The sequence below is a fragment of the Ranitomeya variabilis genome, chromosome 5 (assembly GCF_051348905.1).
Source record: "Ranitomeya variabilis isolate aRanVar5 chromosome 5, aRanVar5.hap1, whole genome shotgun sequence".
NCBI classification, from domain to species: domain Eukaryota; kingdom Metazoa; phylum Chordata; class Amphibia; order Anura; family Dendrobatidae; genus Ranitomeya; species Ranitomeya variabilis.
Window position 1 is genome coordinate 256,936,327 of NC_135236.1, and position 23,264 is coordinate 256,959,590.

At 50.9% G+C, this 23,264-nt stretch overlaps 1 protein-coding gene across 2 annotated transcripts in view; it reads right to left on the reverse strand.

Moving 5' to 3' along the window:
- The window catches only part of CYP11A1 (cytochrome P450 family 11 subfamily A member 1), a 78,714-nt gene that overhangs the window by 10,376 nt on the left and 45,074 nt on the right, over positions 1–23,264 (reverse strand). For both annotated transcript variants that reach the window (XM_077264110.1, XM_077264111.1), the window contains 2 exons: positions 19,516–19,682; positions 19,361–19,439 (listed from right to left, as the gene is read on the reverse strand). In XM_077264110.1, coding sequence (XP_077120225.1) covers positions 19,361–19,439; positions 19,516–19,682 — 246 coding nt within the window. The remainder of the gene's footprint in view (positions 1–19,360; positions 19,440–19,515; positions 19,683–23,264) is intronic.

The following is a 23,264-nucleotide window of genomic DNA, read 5'->3' on the forward strand; positions in this document are numbered from 1 at the left end:
AGGAGGTACCCATGCCTGAAAGCACTACCAAGGACCACCTGACGTTGGTGGAACTCAGATACCCAGAGGGAGGCACCTAAGCCAAAGGCTCTGCCCGGAACCAGCTGACGGTACTGGAACCAGGATGGGGAGCAGAAGGTACAAGAGCAAAAGACACTGCCGAGAACCAGCTGACGGTGCTGGAACCCGGATGGGTAGCCGAAGGTCCAAGAGCCAATGGAACTACCGAGGACCAGCTGACGTTACTGGAACCCGGTTACTAAGCAGGAGGTACCCGTGCCTGAAAGCACTACCAAGGACCACCTGACGTTGGTGGAACTCGGATACCAAAGGGAGGCACCTAAGCCAAAGGCTCTGCCCGGAACCAGCTGACGGTACTGGAACCAGGATGGGGAGCAGAAGGTACAAGAGCAAGTGTCTGCGTGGCTTTTGCAGGACACGATGCCGGCTGCACAGCAGGGGAACAGCTGGTGGTGCTGGACCCCACTGACACATTGGCGAGGTGTTTTTCTCTGTGCAGCTAGCACATCTGGGCCCCAACTGGCGGTTTGTTAGAGCCCAGGGTCAGCAGGAGGAGGAGCAGGAGGAGGAGGAGCAGGGGGAGGGGAGTGTAGGCCGAAGCCTGCACTGGCGGCAGCTTTGGGTCTGTTGTGTCTGCGTGGCTTTTGCAGGACACGTTGCCGGCTACACAGCAGGGGAACAGCTGGCGGTGCTGGACCCCACTGACACATTGGCGAGGTGTTTGGCTCTGTGCAGCCAGCACTTCCGGACAGCAACTAGCGTTGTTGGAGCCCGGGCTCTGCAGGTGGAGCAGAGTGTAGGCCGAAGCCTAATTGAACCGATTTCAAAAGTCACCTTTAACCCCCCCTCAGGGGTTACAAAGTAGAAGAGCCACAGCTTATGCAGCAGCAGTGCTGCGCAAGTCAAAGGTTGCTCTTGTAATTTTTCTCCTTGCACACGCTGAATGGAACACGTATAACATTCAGCCCTTTATACAGTCAAACTGTGTAATGGAGGCGCGAGTTCCCTTTGTAATGAGACGCAGCACAGGTGTCAAGAATCCCACCTTGGTGCTGGGTGCAGCCTCCCAAGCGTTGTTATTTGCTGTACAGGAGTCTGCGCTGTCGTGTTATCCCCTGGCCTAGCGCCGTTAGCGCTGCCCATCTTCTGGCATCATGTAATGTCGGCCGGTGCGGTTCGCGATGACCATGAATCCCAGCCCCGCAGTGTCTTAACATTGTTAAAACACTGCGGGGCTGGGATTCAGGGCCTGGCGCAGCACATATGTTGGCCTCTCACACTCGGGTCCTTACACCCGCTTCAGACTGTGCGGCGTCATCTGATCCCTTATCGCATGCCACGGCCATGAAGCCGCACAGTCCGAAGAAGGCGGAAGGAGAGGAGGGACAGGCGAACTGATGCACTGATCCTGCCCATGAATCACACCCTCGCAGTCCCAATAAATAAGACACCGAGGGGCGTTGTGTGGGTCAGGGCGGCCGCAGAGGCGCAGCCAGCCAAACAATGATGCCAGAAGACGGGCAGCGCTACCAAGGGGGTTGCAGCGTGTCATTACAAAGGAAAGTCACACCACCGGGACGGTTAAATGGTCACACAGAGGACACATTTCAGACGTGTTTTCAGTTCCACATGTGCGAGGAGAATACGTTTCTGAGCCACCTTGCACACATGCAGCATTACCGCTGTACAAGGTGGCTGGATAACGTAAAAACGCCTGGGGGAGGGGGGACAGGTTCCCTTCAATTTCAGTTCTTGTGTCTGCGTGGCTTTTGCAGGACACGTTGCCGGCTGCACAGCAGGGGAACAGCTGGCGGTGCTGGACCCCACTGACACATTGGCTGGTGTTTTTCTCTGTGCAGCTAGCACATCTGGGCCCCAACTGGCGGTGTGTTAGAGCCCAGGGTCAGCAGGAGGAGGAGCAGGAGGAGGAGGAGCAGGGGGAGGGGAGTGTAGGCCGAAGCCTGCACTGGCGGCAGCTTTGGGTCTGTTGTGTCTGCGTGGCTTTTGCAGGACACGTTGCCGGCTACACAGCAGGGGAACAGCTGGCGGTGCTGGACCCCACTGACACATTGGCGAGGTGTTTGGCTCTGTGCAGCCAGCACTTCCGGACAGCAACTAGCGTTGTTGGAGCCCGGGCTCTGCAGGTGGAGCAGAGTGTAGGCCGAAGCCTAATTGAACCGATTTCAAAAGTCACCTTTAACCCCCCCTCAGGGGTTACAAAGTAGAAGAGCCACAGCTTATGCAGCAGCAGTGCTGCGCAAGTCAAAGGTTGCTCTTGTAATTTTTCTCCTTGCACACGCTGAATGGAACACGTATAACATTCAGCCCTTTATACAGTCAAACTGTGTAATGGAGGCGCGAGTTCCCTTTGTAATGAGACGCAGCACAGGTGTCAAGAATCCCACCTTGGTGCTGGGTGCAGCCTCCCGAGCGTTGTTATTTGCTGTACAGGAGTCTGCGCTGTCGTGTTATCCCCTGGCCTAGCGCCGTTAGCGCTGCCCATCTTCTGGCATCATGTAATGTCGGCCGGTGCGGTTCGCGATGACCATGAATCCCAGCCCCGCAGTGTCTTAACATTGTTAAAACACTGCGGGGCTGGGATTCAGGGCCTGGCGCAGCACATATGTTGGCCTCTCACACTCGGGTCCTTACACCCGCTTCAGACTGTGCGGCGTCATCTGATCCCTTATCGCATGCCACGGCCATGAAGCCGCACAGTCCGAAGAAGGCGGAAGGAGAGGAGGGACAGGCGAACTGATGCACTGATCCTGCCCATGAATCACACCCTCGCAGTCCCAATAAATAAGACACCGAGGGGCGTTGTGTGGGTCAGGGCGGCCGCAGAGGCGCAGCCAGCCAAACAATGATGCCAGAAGACGGGCAGCGCTACCAAGGGGGTTGCAGCGTGTCATTACAAAGGAAAGTCACACCACCGGGACGGTTAAATGGTCACACAGAGGACACATTTCAGACGTGTTTTCAGTTCCACATGTGCGAGGAGAATACGTTTCTGAGCCACCTTGCACACATGCAGCATTACCGCTGTACAAGGTGGCTGGATAACGTAAAAACGCCTGGGGGAGGGGGGACAGGTTCCCTTCAATTTCAGTTCTTGTGTCTGCGTGGCTTTTGCAGGACACGTTGCCGGCTGCACAGCAGGGGAACAGCTGGCGGTGCTGGACCCCACTGACACATTGGCTGGTGTTTTTCTCTGTGCAGCTAGCACATCTGGGCCCCAACTGGCGGTGTGTTAGAGCCCAGGGTCAGCAGGAGGAGGAGCAGGAGGAGGAGGAGCAGGGGGAGGGGAGTGTAGGCCGAAGCCTGCACTGGCGGCAGCTTTGGGTCTGTTGTGTCTGCGTGGCTTTTGCAGGACACGTTGCCGGCTACACAGCAGGGGAACAGCTGGCGGTGCTGGACCCCACTGACACATTGGCGAGGTGTTTGGCTCTGTGCAGCCAGCACTTCCGGACAGCAACTAGCGTTGTTGGAGCCCGGGCTCTGCAGGTGGAGCAGAGTGTAGGCCGAAGCCTAATTGAACCGATTTCAAAAGTCACCTTTAACCCCCCCTCAGGGGTTACAAAGTAGAAGAGCCACAGCTTATGCAGCAGCAGTGCTGCGCAAGTCAAAGGTTGCTCTTGTAATTTTTCTCCTTGCACACGCTGAATGGAACACGTATAACATTCAGCCCTTTATACAGTCAAACTGTGTAATGGAGGCGCGAGTTCCCTTTGTAATGAGACGCAGCACAGGTGTCAAGAATCCCACCTTGGTGCTGGGTGCAGCCTCCCGAGCGTTGTTATTTGCTGTACAGGAGTCTGCGCTGTCGTGTTATCCCCTGGCCTAGCGCCGTTAGCGCTGCCCATCTTCTGGCATCATGTAATGTCGGCCGGTGCGGTTCGCGATGACCATGAATCCCAGCCCCGCAGTGTCTTAACATTGTTAAAACACTGCGGGGCTGGGATTCAGGGCCTGGCGCAGCACATATGTTGGCCTCTCACACTCGGGTCCTTACACCCGCTTCAGACTGTGCGGCGTCATCTGATCCCTTATCGCATGCCACGGCCATGAAGCCGCACAGTCCGAAGAAGGCGGAAGGAGAGGAGGGACAGGCGAACTGATGCACTGATCCTGCCCATGAATCACACCCTCGCAGTCCCAATAAATAAGACACCGAGGGGCGTTGTGTGGGTCAGGGCGGCCGCAGAGGCGCAGCCAGCCAAACAATGATGCCAGAAGACGGGCAGCGCTACCAAGGGGGTTGCAGCGTGTCATTACAAAGGAAAGTCACACCACCGGGACGGTTAAATGGTCACACAGAGGACACATTTCAGACGTGTTTTCAGTTCCACATGTGCGAGGAGAATACGTTTCTGAGCCACCTTGCACACATGCAGCATTACCGCTGTACAAGGTGGCTGGATAACGTAAAAACGCCTGGGGGAGGGGGGACAGGTTCCCTTCAATTTCAGTTCTTGTGTCTGCGTGGCTTTTGCAGGACACGTTGCCGGCTGCACAGCAGGGGAACAGCTGGCGGTGCTGGACCCCACTGACACATTGGCTGGTGTTTTTCTCTGTGCAGCTAGCACATCTGGGCCCCAACTGGCGGTGTGTTAGAGCCCAGGGTCAGCAGGAGGAGGAGCAGGAGGAGGAGGAGCAGGGGGAGGGGAGTGTAGGCCGAAGCCTGCACTGGCGGCAGCTTTGGGTCTGTTGTGTCTGCGTGGCTTTTGCAGGACACGTTGCCGGCTACACAGCAGGGGAACAGCTGGCGGTGCTGGACCCCACTGACACATTGGCGAGGTGTTTGGCTCTGTGCAGCCAGCACTTCCGGACAGCAACTAGCGTTGTTGGAGCCCGGGCTCTGCAGGTGGAGCAGAGTGTAGGCCGAAGCCTAATTGAACCGATTTCAAAAGTCACCTTTAACCCCCCCTCAGGGGTTACAAAGTAGAAGAGCCACAGCTTATGCAGCAGCAGTGCTGCGCAAGTCAAAGGTTGCTCTTGTAATTTTTCTCCTTGCACACGCTGAATGGAACACGTATAACATTCAGCCCTTTATACAGTCAAACTGTGTAATGGAGGCGCGAGTTCCCTTTGTAATGAGACGCAGCACAGGTGTCAAGAATCCCACCTTGGTGCTGGGTGCAGCCTCCCGAGCGTTGTTATTTGCTGTACAGGAGTCTGCGCTGTCGTGTTATCCCCTGGCCTAGCGCCGTTAGCGCTGCCCATCTTCTGGCATCATGTAATGTCGGCCGGTGCGGTTCGCGATGACCATGAATCCCAGCCCCGCAGTGTCTTAACATTGTTAAAACACTGCGGGGCTGGGATTCAGGGCCTGGCGCAGCACATATGTTGGCCTCTCACACTCGGGTCCTTACACCCGCTTCAGACTGTGCGGCGTCATCTGATCCCTTATCGCATGCCACGGCCATGAAGCCGCACAGTCCGAAGAAGGCGGAAGGAGAGGAGGGACAGGCGAACTGATGCACTGATCCTGCCCATGAATCACACCCTCGCAGTCCCAATAAATAAGACACCGAGGGGCGTTGTGTGGGTCAGGGCGGCCGCAGAGGCGCAGCCAGCCAAACAATGATGCCAGAAGACGGGCAGCGCTACCAAGGGGGTTGCAGCGTGTCATTACAAAGGAAAGTCACACCACCGGGACGGTTAAATGGTCACACAGAGGACACATTTCAGACGTGTTTTCAGTTCCACATGTGCGAGGAGAATACGTTTCTGAGCCACCTTGCACACATGCAGCATTACCGCTGTACAAGGTGGCTGGATAACGTAAAAACGCCTGGGGGAGGGGGGACAGGTTCCCTTCAATTTCAGTTCTTGTGTCTGCGTGGCTTTTGCAGGACACGTTGCCGGCTGCACAGCAGGGGAACAGCTGGCGGTGCTGGACCCCACTGACACATTGGCTGGTGTTTGGCTCTGTGCAGCCAGCACATCTGGGCCCCAACTGGCGGTGTTAGAGCCCAGGGTCAGCAGGAGGAGCAGGGGGAGCGGAGTGTAGGCCGAAGCCTGCACTGGAGCAAGTTGAAAGGAAACCTTTAACCCCCCCCCCCAGGCGTTTGTAGCTGGAAGAGCCATCGTGTACAGCACTAATGCTGGAAAAGGTAAACTTAGCTCTTTTAATTATGGTCCTTGCAGATGCTGAACCTAACACTTATGAAATGTGTCCCCTCACAGCGTTCAACCGTCCGGTCGGTGGAACTTTCCTTTGTCATGTGACGCAGCACAGCCGTCATTTTTACCCCCTTGTCGCCGTGCGCCGCCTCCTCAGCGTTGTTTGAATCTGTCCCGGAGCCTGCGCTGTTAGGTTACCCCTTGGCCATGCACACATTTTGCGCTGCCCGTCTTCTGACATCATTTGCTGTCAGGCTGGCTGCGCCTGTGCGGGTGCGCTGTCCGAGATTCAGCCTCGCGGTGTCGTCTAATGTAATCCCACCGCGGGCCTGGGATCCGTGTCCATGCGCAGTGCATATCCTCGCCTCTCACTCCCCTCCCTACGGCTTCTAAAGACTGTGCGGTGTCACGGCCGTGGCATGCTATTAGGGACCAGCTGACACCGAACAGTCTTTAGAAGCCGTAGGGAGGGGAGTGAGAGGCGAGGATATGCACTGCACATGGACACGGATCCCAGGCCCGCGGTGGGATTACATTAGACGACACCGCGAGGCTGAATCTCAGACAGCGCACCCGCACAGGCGCAGCCAGCCTGACAGCAAATGATGTCAGAAGACGGGCAGCGCAAAATGTGTGCATGGCCAAGGGGTAACCTAACAGCGCAGGCTCCGGGACAGATTCAAACAACGCTGAGGAGGCGTCGCACGGCGACAAGGGGGTAAAAATGACGGCTGTGCTGCGTCACATGACAAAGGAAAGTTCCACCGACCGGACGGTTGAACGCTGTGAGGGGACACATTTCATAAGTGTTAGGTTCAGCATATGCAAGGAGCACCACGAAAAGAGGCACTTTTTCCCTTTGCATCATTACTGCTGCACAAGGTGGCTCCTTCAGTAACAAACGCATGGGGGGGGGGGGGACAGGTTCCCTTAAATTTAACTTGTTGTGCCTGCGTGGTGGTCGCAGTACACGTTGCCGTATACACAGCAGGGGAACAGCTGGCGGTGCTGAACCCCACTAACACATAGGCGAGGTGTTTGGCTCTGTGCGTACAGCACTTCTGGACGGCAACTGGCGGTGTTGGAGCCCAGGGACAGGTGGAGGAGGAGGAGGTTGGAGGAGGTTGGAGGAGGTAGGAGGGATTGCCACACACACAGCAGGGGAACAGCTGACGTTACTGAACCCCAATAACAGAGGAGGGACTGTTGACTGTGCGTACAGCACTTCTGGACGGCAACTGGCAGTGTTGGAGCCCAGGGACAGGTGGAGGAGGAGGAGGTTGGAGGAGGTAGGAGGGATTGCCACACACACAGCAGGGGAACAGCTGACGTTACTGAACCCCAATAACAGAGGAGGGACTGTTGACTGTGCGTACAGCACTTCTGGACGGCAACTGGCGGTGTTGGAGCCCAGGGACAGGTGGAGGAGGAGGAGGTTGGAGGAGGTTGGAGGAGGTAGGAGGGATTGCCACACACACAGCAGGGGAACAGCTGACGTTACTGAACCCCAATAACAGAGGAGGGACTGTTGACTGTGCGTACAGCACTTCTGGACGGCAACTGGCAGTGTTGGAGCCCAGGGACAGGTGGAGGAGGAGGAGGTTGGAGGAGGTAGGAGGGATTGCCACACACACAGCAGGGGAACAGCTGACGTTACTGAACCCCAATAACAGAGGAGGGACTGTTGACTGTGCGTACAGCACTTCTGGACGGCAACTGGCGGTGTTGGAGCCCAGGGACAGGTGGAGGAGGAGGAGGTTGGAGGAGGTTGGAGGAGGTAGGAGGGATTGCCACACACACAGCAGGGGAACAGCTGACGTTACTGAACCCCAATAACAGAGGAGGGACTGTTGACTGTGCGTACAGCACTTCTGGACGGCAACTGGCAGTGTTGGAGCCCAGGGACAGGTGGAGGAGGAGGAGGTTGGAGGAGGTAGGAGGGATTGCCACACACACAGCAGGGGAACAGCTGACGTTACTGAACCCCAATAACAGAGGAGGGACTGTTGACTGTGCGTACAGCACTTCTGGACGGCAACTGGCGGTGTTGGAGCCCAGGGACAGGTGGAGGAGGAGGAGGTTGGAGGAGGTTGGAGGAGGTAGGAGGGATTGCCACACACACAGCAGGGGAACAGCTGACGTTACTGAACCCCAATAACAGAGGAGGGACTGTTGACTGTGCGTACAGCACTTCTGGACGGCAACTGGCAGTGTTGGAGCCCAGGGACAGGTGGAGGAGGAGGAGGTTGGAGGAGGTAGGAGGGATTGCCACACACACAGCAGGGGAACAGCTGACGTTACTGAACCCCAATAACAGAGGAGGGACTGTTGACTGTGCGTACAGCACTTCTGGACGGCAACTGGCGGTGTTGGAGCCCAGGGACAGGTGGAGGAGGAGGAGGTTGGAGGAGGTTGGAGGAGGTAGGAGGGATTGCCACACACACAGCAGGGGAACAGCTGACGTTACTGAACCCCAATAACAGAGGAGGGACTGTTGACTGTGCGTACAGCACTTCTGGACGGCAACTGGCGGTGTTGGAGCCCAGGGACAGGTGGAGGAGGAGGAGGTTGGAGGAGGTTGGAGGAGGTAGGAGGGATTGCCACACACACAGCAGGGGAACAGCTGACGTTACTGAACCCCAATAACAGAGGAGGGACTGTTGACTGTGCGTACAGCACTTCTGGACGGCAACTGGCGGTGTTGGAGCCCAGGGACAGGTGGAGGAGGAGGAGGTTGGAGGAGGTTGGAGGAGGTAGGAGGGATTGCCACACACACAGCAGGGGAACAGCTGACGTTACTGAACCCCAATAACAGAGGAGGGACTGTTGACTGTGCGTACAGCACTTCTGGACGGCAACTGGCAGTGTTGGAGCCCAGGGACAGGTGGAGGAGGAGGAGGTTGGAGGAGGTAGGAGGGATTGCCACACACACAGCAGGGGAACAGCTGACGTTACTGAACCCCAATAACAGAGGAGGGACTGTTGACTGTGCGTACAGCACTTCTGGACGGCAACTGGCGGTGTTGGAGCCCAGGGACAGGTGGAGGAGGAGGAGGTTGGAGGAGGTTGGAGGAGGTAGGAGGGATTGCCACACACACAGCAGGGGAACAGCTGACGTTACTGAACCCCAATAACAGAGGAGGGACTGTTGACTGTGCGTACAGCACTTCTGGACGGCAACTGGCGGTGTTGGAGCCCAGGGACAGGTGGAGGAGGAGGAGGTTGGAGGAGGTAGGAGGGATTGCCACACACACAGCAGGGGAACAGCTGACGTTACTGAACCCCAATAACAGAGGAGCGACTGTTGACTGTGCGTACAGCACTTCTGGACGGCAACTGGCGGTGTTGGAGCCCAGGGACAGGTGGAGGAGGAGGAGGTTGGAGGAGGTTGGAGGAGGTAGGAGGGATTGCCACACACACAGCAGGGGAACAGCTGACGTTACTGAACCCCAATAACAGAGGAGCGACTGTTGACTGTGCGTACAGCACTTCTGGACGGCAACTAGCGGTGTTGGAGCCCAGGGGCAGGTGGAAAAGCAGAGGAACACAATGTAGGCCGAAGCCTGAGAAAGTCGAAAGGGAACCTTTAACCCCCCCCCCAAGGCGTTTGTAGCTGAAAGAGCCAGCTTGTGCAGCACAAAAGATGCAAAAGGAAAAGGTGGCTCTTTTCATCATGCTCCTTGCAAACACAGAACTAAACACTTATAAAATGTGTCCCCTGAAGCCGTGAAACCGTCCCGGAGGTGGGACTTTCCTTCGTAATATGACGCAGCACAGCCATCATTACTACCCCCCCGCCGCCGTGCCCCGGCTCCTCAGCGTTGTTTGATTCCGTCCCGGAGCCTGCGCTGTTATGTTATCCCGTGGCCAGGCACACTTAGCGCTGCCCATCTTCTGACATCATTTGGTGTCAGGCTGGCTGCGCCTGTGCGGCCGCGCTGGCCGAGAGCCCGCCTCGCAGTGTCTTCTGATGTAATCCCACTGGGGGCCTGGGATCCATGGCCATGCGCAGTGCATATCCTCGCCTCTCACTCCCCTCCCTACGGCTTCTTTTTCAGACTGTGCGGTGTCACGGCCGTGGCATGCTATTAGGGACCAGCTGACACCGAACAGTCTGAAGAAGCCATAGGGAGATGAGTGAGAGGTGGAGGTTCAGATATGCACTGCGCATGTCCATAGATCCCAGGCCCCCAGTGGGATTAAATCAGAAGACACTGCGAGGCGGGCTCTCGGCCAGCGTGGCCGCACAGGCGCAGCCAGCCTGACACCAAATGATGCCAGAAGACGGGCAGCGCTAAGTGTGCCTGGCCACGGGATAACATAACAGCGCAGGCTCCGGGACGGAATCAAACAACGCTGAGGAGCCGGGGCGCGGCGCCGGGGGGGTAGGAATGACGGCTGTGCTGCGTCATATTACGAAGGAAAGTCCCACCTCCGGGACGGTTTTACGGTATCAGTGGACACATTTTATAAGTGTTAAGTTTTGCGTGTGCAAGGAGCAAAACCAAAATAGCTACCTTTTTCCTTGTGCAGCATTACTGCTGCACAAGGTGGCTCTTTCAGTAACAAACGCCTTGGGGGGGGGGGGGGACAGATTCCCTTACATTTCAGTTGTTGTGTCAGCGTGGCGGTCGCATGACACATTGCCGGCTACACAGCTGGGGATCAGCTGACGTTACTGAAACCCAATAACACTGGGTCGTATGTTTTGACTGTGCAGACGGCACGTCTGAGCCTCAACTGGCGGTGTTGGAGCCCAGGAATTTAAGTTCAGGTGGTAGAAAGATGAACACAACAGGAGACCTGGATAACGTATACAGTGACCTAATTATTTAATCAGGAGGAGGAGTGGCAAATTCCTGCGAGATCCAGGCCTTGTTCATTTTCAGAAAAGTAAGCCGGTCAACGTTATCGGAGGATAGTCGCATGCGACGGTCAGTTAGTACACCACCTGCAGCACTAAAGACACGTTCCGATAATACACTGGCCGCAGGGCAAGACAGCACCTCCAATGCATACTGGCTTAGCTCTGGCCATGTATCCAGCTTTGAGACCCAAAACTTGAAAGGGGAAGAGCCGTCTGGGAGTACAGCAAGAGGGCAAGACATGTAGTCTGTCACCATCTGACGGAACCGTTGCCTCCTGCTGACTGGAGCCGTCTGTGATGGTGTAGACTTTTGTGGGGGGCACACAAAACTGTGCCACAGTTGGGCCATACTGGTCTTGCCTTGGGCAGAGGCACTGCTTCTGCTCCCTCTTTGTGCAGAGCCTCCACCACTGCCTGGACGCACTGAGCTGCTTTGGAATGCAGTAGCAGCACTTCTCTCAGTTGGAATGGAGAAGATGATGGAACTGACCAGTGTGTCTTGGTACTCCTGCATTTTTCGCTCCCGGTTCAACGGTGTGATGAGGCTTTCTACGTTGTCCCGGTAGCGAGGATCGAGGAGGGTGAACACCCAATAATCAGACATGTTGAGAATGTGGTCGATGCGGCGGTCGTTTCTCAGGCACTGCAGCATGTAATCCACCATGTGCTGCAGACTGCCAACTGCCCAAGAAACGCTGTCCCCAGCTGGAGGCGTGATCTCTGCCCGCTCGTCATCACCCCACCCTCGCTGTACACACTGAGTACTGGACAATTGTGTAACTCCCTCCTCTGGACGGATGTCTTCCTCCTCCATTGACTCCTCCTCATCCTCCTCACAAACTGTCCCCTGCCTACGCGTTTGTGAGGAACCACGTGGCGCTGACTGTCCAGAAGATGATGGAAGTGGTGAATCCTCATCCTCCACCTCTTCCACAACATCATCCCTTAGCGCTTGCAGTGATTTTTCAAGCAGGCAGATAAGGGGGACAGTCATGCTGACTAGTGCATCATCTGCACTCGCCATCCGCGTGGAATAATCAAAGGGACGCAAAACCTGGCAGACATCCTTCATAGTGGCCCACTCTGTGGTTGTGAAGTCTGTACGGCGCTGACTGCGACTTTTTTGCGCCTGATACAGCTGGTACTCCATTACAGCTTGCTGCTGCTCACACAACCGCTCCAACATATGTAACGTGGAATTCCACCTGGTAGGTAGGTCACATATGATGCGATGTTCCGGCAGGCGGTGTCGGCGCTGCAGAGCCGCAATGCGCGCTTTTGCCGTGCTGGAACGCCGCAAGTGAGCACACTCTAGGCGGACCTTGTGCAGCAGTGCATCAAGATCCGGATAGTCCCTCAAAAAACTCTGCACGACCAAATTGAGCACATGTGCCAGACATGGGATGTGAGTGAGGTTGCCGAGGCCCAGGGCTGCCACCAGATTTCGGCCATTATCACACACTACCATGCCTGGCTGGAGATTCGCTGGCTCAAACCACACATCGCTCTCCTGCTTGATGGCATTCCAGAGCTCCTGCGCTGTGTGGCTACGATTCCCCAAAAAAATTAATTTCAAGACGGCCTGTTGACGTTTGGCCACGGCTGTGCTCATGTCGGTCGTAACAGGTACACGTTCATCACGGGTCCATGTGGAGGTGGACTGTGACGGCTCCTGCAGCGATGATTCTGAGGAACTGGTGTAAGAGGAGGAGTCAATGCGTACAGAATGGATTCCTGCAATCCTTGGAGTGGGCAGGACACGTCCTGCGCCACTCGCACGGTCTGTACCCGGCTCAACTACATTAACCCAATGGGCAGTGAGGGAAAGGTATCGCCCCTGTCCATGTTGACTGGTCCACGCATCGGTGGTGAGGTGGACCTTGCTACTGACGGCGTTCAGTAGCGCGTATTTTATGTGTCCCTCCACATGCTTGTGCAGGGCAGGGACGGCTTGCCTGCTGAAGTAAAAGCGGCTGGGCACATTGTACTGTGGGACTGCCAATGACATCAAGTCACGGAAGCTGTCAGTCTCCACCAGCCTGAATGACAGCATTTCCAGTGACAGAAGTTTGGCAATGCCTGCAGTCAGAGCCTGTGCTCGTGGGTGGTTTGACGAGAAAGGCCGCCTTTTCTCCCATGCCTGTACTACCGATGGCTGTAGACTGGGCTGGGAGTGTGTGGATGACTGGGAAAGTGGTGCTGCGGGTGGAATGACAGCGGGTCTCTGGACAACAGGGCCAGAGGTTCTTCCACGGCGATCCTGGGAGGAAGCCGAACCAGCTGCGTGTGAGCTAGAGGAAGAGGCAACACGAGCTGAAGAGGTGGTAGCTGCCGCTGTTGGTTGGCCTAGCTCTTCAGTGTGTTTGTCTAACTCCGCCGGGTGCCTGTTGCGCACATGTTTCCACATGTTGGAGGTATTGAGGTTGGCGACTTTTTGACCTCTTTTGATTTTTTGATGACACACCTTGCATCTGACATAGCAAATGTCATCTGCAACTGGGTCAAAAAAGGACCAGGCACTGCAAGTCTTGGGAGCCCCCCTTTTGACTTTTGGAAGAGACATGCTCCTTACGGGTGCCAAAGCGGAGGCTGCAGGATCCGCAGTCTTCCCCCTCCCTCTCCCTCTTTGGGCCGTACGGGGAATCTCTTCCTCAGAGCTGCTCCCACCACCTTCCTGTCCCTGACGCCAAGATGGGTCAAGGACCTCATCATCTACACTACCCTCTGCCCCCAACTGCTCCTCCTGGGTAGTCTCAGCAGCAGAGCACGCACCAGTAAGTGGCACCTGAGTGTCATCATCAGCTGATGCGGCCTGCGAGGTGGTGACCGGAGCCACTGGCCCACCCGCCTCTTCAGAGGAAGACAGAAAAAGCGGTTGGGCATCACTGCACCCTGCCTCTTCTTCCATTTCTCCAATGCTGCTTGGCTGGCCCCCTGTTTCCAAGCCAAGAGATGATTCAGAGAACAGAAGTAGAGACTGCTCCTGTCCTGGGATCTCTGTCTGCCTGGGCAATTTTGCAGGTGGTGAAGAGACAGATGGCTGCTCTCCAGTGCTCTGTGTCTGAGAGGATGTGGCACTAATGGAAGTTGATGCATTAGCTGCCATCCATCCCACAACGGCTTCAATTTGGTCTTCACGCAGCAGCGGTGTACGGCGCTCGGCGACAAAGCTGCGCATGAACGACTGTTCCCTTGTGAAAGTGGGTGCTGATGACTCACCGGTGCCCGCAGCAGGCACAGAATCCCCACGTCCCCTCCCTGCTCCGCGCCCACGCCCACGCCCACGTGCCTTACTCACTGCCTTCTTCATCTTGGTTGACTGATAAAGATAAGCAGAAAAGTACTAACGGCTTTGTGTGCTTATTCCTGAGCAACTCCTCCTAACAGGTATAAGACACACTAATTTTCTAAAGTGTGGACTAGACTTGAATATGAGCTAATGTGGCCTACACAAATGTAAAGTGGTGTGTAACTGGTGTGTTTGGTGAACTTTATTATTTATTTATTTTTTGGGGGCTGAACTGACAACGGATAGAGCTGCAATCACACGGAGACCGTGCAGACAGCCGTAAACGGCGCTGCAAGGCCCAAAAACCCTCCTCTACTTTATCCTATGTAGTGTTTTTCCACAAATTAGCTGGAGACGGGTGGAAAGACACTAATAGGATTTTTTAAAATAAATTAGCAGCAGACTACACTACTTTGAAAAAAAAGAAAATTGATTTGGCGGTATGACGCAGTGAAAAACCCTGAGCTGCAGACAACCAGGCTACGGCTGCTCACAGACTACAGGGCGAGCTGCAGTCACACGGAGACCGTGCAGACAGCCGTAAACGGCGCTGCAAGGCCCAAAAACCCTCCTCTACTTTATCCTATGTAGTGTTTTTCCACAAATTAGCTGGAGACGGGTGGAAAGACACTAATAGGATTTTTTAAAATAAATTAGCAGCAGACTACACTACTTTGAAAAAAAAGAAAATTGATTTGGCGGTATGACGCAGTGAAAAACCCTGAGCTGCAGACAACCAGGCTACGGCTGCTCACAGACTACAGGGCGAGCTGCAGTCACACGGAGACCGTGCAGACAGCCGTAAACGGCGCTGCAAGGCCCAAAAACCCTCCTCTACTTTATCCTATGTAGTGTTTTTCCACAAATTAGCTGGAGACGGGTGGAAAGACACTAATAGGATTTTTTAAAATAAATTAGCAGCAGACTACACTACTTTGAAAAAAAAGAAAATTGATTTGGCGGTATGACGCAGTGAAAAACCCTGAGCTGGAGACAACCAGGCTATAGCTGCTCACAGATTACAGGGCGAGCTGCAGTCACACGGAGACCGTGCAGACAGCCGTAAACGGCGCTGCAAGGCCCAAAAACCCTCCTCTACTTTATCCTATGTAGTGTTTTTCCACAAATTAGCTGGAGACGGGTGGAAAGACACTAATAGGAATTTTTGGAAAAAATGTGCAGCAGCCTGCACTACTTAAAAAAAAAAAAAAAAAAGGACAGTATGAGGCAATGAACCACCCTCCCTGAACTGAATACAACCAGCTATGGATGGCCTATGTGGCTGCACTCAGACTAGAGAGTGGGCTGCACTCACACACACACACACAGAGAGACCTTGCAGATCGCTGTGAAAACAGCGCTACAAGGCAAAAGGAAGGTGAATAGTAGGTGAACACAGCGGTTGCTAAATTAGCCTTTGGAAAGCACAAAGAAGCAAATCGCTATCTCTAAACTGTCCCTCAGTCAGCAAACAGCGTCCTGTCACTAACTGAATTCACAGCAGAGTGATCGCAAAATGGCGCCAGCGACTTTTAAACTGCATCATGACATCATTTCAGCAGCCAATCACAGCCTTGCCAGTAGTTTCATGCCCTCCATGCTAAACAGGATGTGCCCACACTTGGAATCATTCTCATTGGCTGAATTTCTGCATTTTGAATCTGGGAACTTCCGATTCCGGTATCCGATACGCGGCAAGTATCGGAATCCCGGTATCGGAATTCCGATACCGCTAGTATCGGCCGATACCCGATACTTGCGGTATCGGAATGCTCAACACTACTCACAACCCTTAAGGGGTGGTCCGAAGTCCAAAGTAATTTTCATTCTAAATCTCTATCTATTTAGTACCATAATCTAAACTATTTTCTAATATACTTAAATTAAAAATTATATATCCTTCCCTAACAATAGTATCTAACTGCTTTTCTATTTTTTCCCAACTTCCTTTTTGATGATGCTTCATTTGAGAATCTGAGTGCATCCTGGGATACTCAAAGCGTCATCATGGGGCAGATTCTGTGGTCACTACGGTCACTACTCTGCTGCCTCCCTGAAAGTGTTTTAGGTGCTGGGTTAGTGCCTTCTCTGTCACTATCAGATGTGCACAATGACAGCACAAGCTCTGTTGTTGGCTCAGATCAGCAATAATGAGCTGGCAACAGAGCATTGGCTGAACACCCTGTGTTTAGAATGAAAATGACTCTGCCTTTGGACTACCCCGTTAATTCTCGATTTTACTTCACACTGTATGTAAGAGTGTGACAAAGGCGGTGTGCACTTCTTTCTCCTCTTCTAAAACTGATGTGTTTTAGGCATTCAAAGTGTATTGAATGGTTAAATGCAAAAAACACTACGTACAGTTTTATGACTATTTTATATTAGGGTAACCTGTTTGTATTTTGATAATGCTTTAATTTGTTTAAAATAGGGACAGTATAGGAATAAGAATGATGGATAGTTATTGTAGATAGGAATGGGAAGTACAGTGGGGGATGGGGAGCACAGTAGTGAAGCAAATTAGGTGCATTATGCTTACATCACAAGGGATTTTCCTGGTTGGGAGGGTGTAGAGCAGTGTTTCCCAAACTCCAGTCCTCACGGACCCCACAGGTCATGTTCTCAAGATTTCCTTAGTATTGCACAGGTGGTAGAAGTTTCATCAAGCCCTCAGGAATTCTCTCACCTGTGCAACACTATGGAAATACTGAAAACATGACCTGTGGGGTCCGTGAGGACTGGAGTTTGGGAAACACTGGTTTAGAGATAGGTAAAGTGGGGAGACTTCCTGATTAAGATCAGTTAAAGAGATAGTGAATCAAGAAGGGGGACAGATGAAGCCAAGGGGTTGGAAAGCACAAGAGAAGTACAGGACCCCACAGGAAAGCAGCATGTGAACAGTCGCTACCAATTTCAGCGGGCCTTCAAGGAATATTCAGGGCCTATGGCCCGAATTAGGCAGAAACATGGATGCCTCTTTCATCTTCAAAGGGAAGGCAGATGGCAGACTGACTGAAGCGAGCAGGCCTGAAAATGCAGAAGCTGCAAGGGTTGATGGAGTGTCTCCGAGGCTAGTGTTGCCAGAGAGTGAAGGGAGAGCTCAGGGAAATAGAATGGCCACATACTCTACTATATTTGTACCTAACCCTTCGTTGTTAAGTAAAGTTGAACTGTTGGAAAAGAGTACAGAGTCTATAGTCGATTGTGTGATGCCTGAATCCGGACCCATGAACACGGGAGATCAGGAGGAACCCCTACTCTTAACATGAGTGTTTTGACTTACACACAATCCACACGCCAGACGGGACATTATATCTTCTTTGTGGGGTGCCAGGGTGTGCCGGAACAGCAGCCCCTCGCCATGACTACCACCCTGGACACCTCAAATGTACATGAGAAAACGGTCACCACTAGAGCGGGCTTGTTGTGCAGGAATTTACTGTACTGTGGTTCTTGTGTGGTCCACAGTCTGATGTTGACTGGTAGTAGCATCTTCTAGCATCTCTTTAGCATTAGTAAGGACATAGTGGGAGTTGCAGGTTCATGCAATACAATTGTAAATGGAACTGACCTGACATTGCAATTGATCGATGTAAAAATCTTGGTGCTGCATACAAGTAGTGATAGTGGTTCTGGCGCTGCATTCATGTTCTAATGGTAGTTCTGTTGCTGTATTCATGTACTTACAGTGGTTCTGATGCTGATTTATTGTACTGATGGTGGTTCTGGTACTGCATTCATATGCTGACGGTGGTTCTGATACTGCATTATTGTATGGATAATGGTTCTGGCACAGCACTCATGTGCTGACAGTGGTTGTAATCTTGTACACATGTAGCAATCCATAATGCGCTTCATGGCAATGTTAGAACTTAAAAATCCTCAAAAGGTAGATATTTGAGATTGAGGACGATTTAAAGTTTCTGCCCCAGAAACTCAGTTTAAATTAGCGTGTGTTCACACTAATTATTCAGGAGCAGACACTCTCCAGATCCTCCTTTCAATACTCAAAACTTGGCTCTGGTGATGTATTAATATGCTGATGGGGGTTGTGGTGATGTATTCATGTAAGTACCCCTGTACATTTTTATGTGACCCTTGGGATTGATTCAGTATGGTATTGTTGTGAGCCTTGAACCAAAAAGTGTGGTGCACCCCTGATCTACATGGGCTGAGCTCCTTCTAGTGGTGACTTCCGAAAAATATTATGCAAATTGCCTCTTCAGAGAAAAAGAGGACTTAAACTCTATAGCGCCACCTGTTGGAAGTAGCGATCCTACAAGTCACAATCAACCCTTTAACGAGTCGTGCAATATGACTTAGGATAAAAGCCAAATCAGTATCTCAATTCACAGACACGATGTTTCGGGCTGTTGGCCCTCATCAGTGCGAAGCATGAGAACTGATTTGGCTAGGTGAGAGGCTCTGGACTGAGGTCTATGGGGTAAGGTTTCTCCTTATGAAGAGTGACATACCAGCTCTGGCTTGTCAAGGTAAGGAGGCTTATTCGCCGTGCATTTGGTCTGTTCAGAAAAATATGTGAGACGAACGCAAGAAAAGTAATTCAGCACAGGGCTCCCTTTCACCATAGTCGCCATGGCAGCTGTATGGCCTGCCACTATGAGTATGCCACTGGTATTACATTGGAATTTGATTTTGATAGTAAATGTCTAGGAGACCTTTTTTAAATCAGTACTCTATGCAATATTTTGCTTTCTTTGAAAAAATACATAGCAGAAAAAAACAAGCAGGCGTATTCATTATAGTTCAAGTGACAACAGTTGCATACGTACCATTACTTACAAAGCACTTCCCCTTGTGTATCCATGATAGTGCTACAAATAATAATGCAAACTATATGGAGACGATTGATAAAAGTAGCGAGTACTTATCCGCATATGGTTTGCACATTCAAGATTATTTATTGGCACGTATAAAATGGGTACTTCTTCAATCTACCATCGATGCTCATCTGGGCAGTTTATCTGTCTTTGTAAAAGGACCTTTAAACAATAGTTATCCCTTCAGTTGTATCTCTTTGCTGTATCAGTGCTTACCCCCTGCGGTATCATGTAGTTGCGGATGACTGTATCCCTCTGAGTATACCTCTGCAATGTTATCGCAACAGGGTGCATTCTGGAATAAACAAGGGACAATGAGAAAAGCAGTGCAGAAGTATACTGTATATGGTATGTACCATTTCTGGTTTTACCTGAGAGTTTCTTTCAAAGCTGCTTTGACCAGTGGGATCTTCTTCAGTAACGTTGTCAAGTCATTTCCAGAAGTGGCCCTAGCAGCTAGAACTTCAGACCTAAGCTTCTCCTGGACACCTGGGGCACGTGCCAGCTCATACATCGCCCACTGGAGTGTCATAGATGTCTGTAACAGGAATATAGGACTGATGTTGGAATAAAGATAAGCCTGAGAATCTGTGTAGGCCATGCTGGCATTATTTTACAATTTTTCCACATACATCGTAGACTCATTTTTACCCAGCATGTGTTTTAACCTATTCACAAGCACCACAAGCTGTAATAATATAATAATACAGAAGAGGCAGATTTCTATGCTTTGTGTTCTGGGAGCTGCTTCCATAGTAACTGAAATTGGACACATTGTTCTGACTGAATGTCATTACATAGGCGTAGGTTAAGTGCAAAAAATACATTTATAGTTCTGAGTATTGCATTGTAATGTGCATTGTTTACTCAGTATTCAGAATGCACCGTCAAAAGATGCAGAAAATGTCAGTATTGTCACCATTTAAAGCCATCACCTGGATTTATGTACATTGTACAATAGTGTAAAACAATCAAATGTCTTCATGCAATTACTTTATGTAGGAAACCCCATATATTTACTGATCAATCAATAATAACTTTAAATTCACTTGCCTAATATAGTGTAGGTGTGTCTGCTGAACATTTCCTTGCTGTGTTATCTAGTTCCAAGACATTGTCAAATATCTATTAAAGGGAACCTATCAAGTCTGATAGCGGTATTAACCTGCAGCTATAGGGTTAATCTGCAGGTTGATGGCGTCCGGCCGCGAAACTGAAAATGTTTTATCCAGGAGAAAATGACCTTTATCCCGGCTTTCAGTCATACAGCCGTGCCCATGCAGCTTCAGTCACTTCTCACAGCACCATGAAAGGCAACTGTAAGCACGCCATGCAGAAATTTGACTGACAGCCCGCTCTCCAGTACATTAGTGCATTGCAAGCCATCAGTCAAAGTGCCAGGGTGTGCTTACAGCCATTGCTCACAGTGCTGTAAACGGTGACTCTAGCCACATGGGCACAACTGTATAACTGAAAGCCGGTGGTTCCTGGGAGGGATAAAGTTCATTTTCTGCTGGGTGTTACACTTTCAGTACAGTGAACATCAACTTTATAATGCTATTAGCATGGAAATTAACCCTATAAGTTGTGAGGTGGGGACTCCATGAATTAAAATTGTTTTCTCCTGGACATTCCATAGTTCCTCAATCACACTGCTTTTGCTGGCTTGCCTTTTTCCCATAGAGTACTATGTGCTCGGACACCCCCCAAAATTTCTAATTTAAAAACTGACTGTTTACTTGCCTAATCTTTCCCACTCCAAGGTAACATTGTAACAAGATAATCAATGTTATTAATTCCATCTATCAGTGGCTTAAAAGCAATAGCTGATCATATATACAAAGGTTCTTTAAAATGTGTGAACTCTTTAGAACTTGACATATTTCTGCATAAATATGATCTAAAGCTATATCAGATTTTCACACAGGTCCTAATTGTAGATAGAGAACTAAATAAAAAATGAGTAAAAATATTAGACTGACATTTTTAAATAATAGCAATGATTCAATATCACATGTCTGTGAACCCCTTGTGCAGCAATAAGATTTGCTGTACTTATTGATTTGTCCTACACATAAGCTTGTAGGAGTTATAGCGAATTCATCAGTACAAAGCAGCTCAAACCTGTTCAGTTGGTGGGTGTTCTTCCATGATCTGCTCTCTTCAGGTTCTTTCAACAATATTTCTGTCATGGTTTGGTCAGGGTTAATGCCCTGCCATCTCGGGGTTAATTGTTGTGGCCTCCTTTTGAATCTGGGATGGATTCTCTGTCAGCTATACTTTCATTTTGTCTGTGTGCCTGACCCCCCTAGTGTGCTTGTGCATACTGTTTTGTTTGTGTGCTCACTGTGCTTTATCTGGTCTGTTTGATCCTCTCGGCTTCCCTGCTTTGTGTTTCTATCCATTTGCTTACTCGGCTTTCTGACCTACGGCTTCCACCTGACTATCCTTCTGTCTCACCCACCAGTACCTCCCTTATCCCCTGGTTATTGACCTTGGCACGTTTGACTACTCTCCGGTGCCCTTCGCCTCCTTTGTACCCCGGCACCTGGCTCCGCCCCTGGCCTGTCTCCCTCAGTCACATTGTTCAGGTCCTGCTTGCTACCCAGTGAGTTCTCTGCTGTTCTGATCTGGGCTTCTTTACTGCATCAGTAGCCTCCCGGCAGTAGTTACACCCGGGAGCCTTGACAATTTCTATAGGATTAAGGTCAGGACTTTGACTTGGCTCCTCTAAAACTTTACCTTCATTTGTCTTTAACAATTGTTTGGTAGAACGATTTGTGTGGCTAGGGTGGTTGTCTTGCTTCATGATTCATGTTCTCCTGAGATTCAGCTCATATACAGATGTCCTAACATAGAATTTGCTGATATAATTCAAAATCCATTGTTCCATCAATGGTAGCAATCCATCCTGACCCAGATGGTGCAAAACAGGCCCAAACCATGATGCCCCACTACCATGTATTACTAATACTATGAGATTTTTATTCTAGTATGCATTGTTTTTCTTTTTCCAAACATAATGCTTCTAATTTAAACTAAAAGGCACTATTGTGGTCCAATATGACTACAAAATATTATTCTAGTAGCCTTCTGGCTTGTCAGGTGATTTTTAGTAAACTGGAGACAGGCAGCAGTGTTCTCTTTGGACAAGAGAGTAGTGGCTTTCTCCTTGCAGTCCTTACATGCACACCATTGTTGTCTAGTGTCCACCTGATGGTGTACTCATGAACAATAATATTAGCTAATGAGTGAGAGGCCTTTAGTTGCTTAGAAGTTTCTTTGGGTTCCTTTGTGACCTCGCAAATTATTATACTTCTTTCTTTTGAAGTGATTTTTGTTGGTTCACCACTCCTAGGCAGGGTAATAGTGGTTTGAATTTCCTCAATTTGTACACAGTCTGCCTAACTGAAGATTGATGAAGTACAAATTCTATAAAAATGGCTTTGTAACATTTTCCTGATGAGCATCAACAACTTTTCTTCTGAGGTTCTCAGAAATCTCCTTTGTTCATGCCATGACACATTTCCACAAAACGTGTTACTAAGTTCAGACTTTGATAGTTTTGCAGCCACTATTCCATGATGTGGACATTTTAACATGTTCAAACTGGTGAAAGGTCGTCTTTAAGTGAACATTTACAGTACTACGCGCCGGCATACGCTAACATCTTTTTGGGATGGTGGGAGGAAACAATTGTCTTTTGCTCACAGGGCTACTTGAATCATGTCAAACATTGGTACCGCTTTCTGGATGACATTTTTTTCATTTGGGTAGGGACGGAGGCTTCCTGTGCTCAATTTCTAAGGGAACTTAATGAAAATTCATTGAATATTCTTTTGACATCTTCTTGTTCCCCGGTTTCAGCAATTTTCCTGGATCTTCGAGTCGTTGTCGATGGTGACAGACTCTTGACTGACCTACATCGAAAACCGACTGCTACCAATAACTTGTTACAATACCAGAGCTTCCATTCTCTCCATACCCGGACTGGGATCCCGGTGGGACAATTTTTACGCACCCGGCGTAATTGTACAACGGACGAGAGTTTCAGAAAACAGGCCAAGGATTTGACTGTGAGATTGCATGGGAGGGTATATCCCAAGAGGACGATTTCCAC